Source organism: Limulus polyphemus, unplaced genomic scaffold (genome assembly GCF_000517525.1).
Source record: "Limulus polyphemus unplaced genomic scaffold, Limulus_polyphemus-2.1.2 Scaffold1122, whole genome shotgun sequence".
Lineage (NCBI taxonomy): Eukaryota > Metazoa > Arthropoda > Merostomata > Xiphosura > Limulidae > Limulus > Limulus polyphemus.
In genome coordinates, this window is record NW_013666732.1 from 128,640 (window position 1) to 130,856 (window position 2,217).

Below are 2,217 nucleotides of genomic sequence, written 5' to 3' on the forward strand. Positions count from 1 at the left end.
GTGTACAGTGTTTCTTGAACGAATTTATATGTAAAATATATACAAAAAAATACAAAAGAAATGAAACGATGCAAAAAAAAATAAGAAAAATAAACCAGTTGAGGCAAAAAAGACGATTTCATTACAAAAACTTAAGAAGTGTACAAGATGTAAAATGACATGTAAAAAGAAAGAGAAAGACGCGGGAATTGTATAGAACACTAAGGAAGGAAGCTTGATAACAGAGAAACAGGAAAAGAAGAAATACACATCCTCAGAACCCAGATAAAGATTCACATATATAGAGTTGTTTTTGTGAAGCATGATATATATATATATATATATATATAATTCATATGTTGTAGGTTATCTTGAATGTTATACTAACCGAGATTTCTGAGCGCACAGTGGCCAATGTCTAATTCTTACTGACAGGTGAATTCCCCTTCAGGAACCTCGTGACGTCAGACATAGACGTTGTGTGTGGACTCGGGATGTTTAAGAGTACGCAGTGGTTCAGTTCAACCAACCAAATAATCTGTTCCTTTGCAGGTAAATATTTTGTGCGCTGTTTCGCTCGGACTAGGAGATACTTTGCGTCAAACACGTAGAGCTAATGGTGGTTGGTAGCCTAGCAACATACATCAAAAACGTAATACTTGTACGAAAATCGATATAATTTCATCCCACGTTTTAGCAGCGACTTCTTTTGTCATATTGACGACGTACAAGATCAACTAAAATGGCTTCCTCATCAAGACGAAGGAAATGCTATTCAGTCATGATATTTTGGGTTTTGTGGTTGAGCCTAAATTGTATGTTACGTCCAGTTTCTGCTGAAATAAAGCTCCCGTTGCTGATGCCTGACGTTCAGCCTAAGGTGGTAAGTATACTAACATATGGTAAGAAAGTACTCTCTTAAGCCTTAAGGTGAAGTCTATTACATTACAAATTTAAACAATATCTAATATATAATTTCAAGTTTTGTTGCTGCGTTCCTGTATCTGTTATTCTGATAAAATGTTTTACATAAGAAGAACGACATCTATACTCCAGCTATATATACATATATAAAATATTTTTTTTAATATTTTAACCAACATTTCGCCTTTGCGGCGTCATCAGGGTTAATATATTGGGTTATATATATATATATATGTACAACTGGATAAATATCTGGAGAATAACGATCAATTTTCATAACCTTTTTTATCCAAATGTGTAAATCCCTCCAGTAGGCACTATAAATTTTGAAAGTCAACAAAAAAATTTGTTATCCTGATTGTTTTTCCCACAAATAAACGTCACTTGAGTATATTTAGCTCTTTTATGAGTGAGTCTTTCAGTTCATAACAGGCGGGTAAATATGGACATGTGGTCTATTTTAACTCACGTATTAAACACATGTGGTCTATTTTAACTCACGTATTAAACATTGTTAATCTAAATTCTGAAACAGCTGAACTAATGTGTATAGTGTCAACGTATTCACACGAGGAACGTGTAATATGACACAATGATGACTAGGAACAGAATAAGAATTTCCTTATTTATATATATATATATATAATACAAAAGTATAATATGTTATTTTTAGCGTATTATCTGAGCATTCACTATGCCCATGTTTATAAAATATTTAAACTTTGTTAAACAAAGAAAGCATGAATGTAACACTGTGACATCTGTTTCGTTCCAAAGTTTTATAAAACCAAAAAAAATCGGTTTTCTTAGTCTTAACCTAATGACCAAAACGTAAGACATAAGAACACAAGAAAGGATGTTGATAATGTTGAACTTTTTATCAATAATTATTATTAATAATTTTTGATCCAAGCAAGCTACATATATAAACCAGACCTAAAAATTAACAAAGTATTTAATATAGCTAAATTAATATACCGGTCTACTTATACAGAAGTATAAAGTGTCATAAAAAGAACAACTTATAATGATTATAATGCATTGATTGATTAGTTAAGTACCATTACTGTTAGCCACGTTTTCGGCCATAATTCTAAACGATAGATAGATTTTACATGCATATCACCAGACAGAAATACTGGCAGAATATAAACAAAGAGAAAAAAACTGTTATATAAATGTGTGTTATGAAGAGAGAAGGAATGTTTACCGACCAAGGTCAGCTAATTAAAGATGGATATAATATTTGGAGTTTTTAAATGTTTTACACTCACAAAAAAGAAACCTATCATTCTATAGGTATTTGAAGAACTT

General features: G+C 31.4%; 1 protein-coding gene across 1 annotated transcript in view; it reads left to right on the forward strand.

Annotated features, from left to right (window-relative positions):
- Positions 1–383: 383 nt before the first annotated feature.
- LOC106462234 (peptidylglycine alpha-hydroxylating monooxygenase-like) overlaps positions 384–2,217 on the forward strand; it is an 18,304-nt gene continuing 16,470 nt past the window's right edge. The window contains exon 1 of the mRNA XM_013922133.2: positions 384–862. Within this exon, the coding sequence (XP_013777587.1) occupies positions 722–862 (141 nt within the window). The 5' untranslated portion in view covers positions 384–721. The remainder of the gene's footprint in view (positions 863–2,217) is intronic.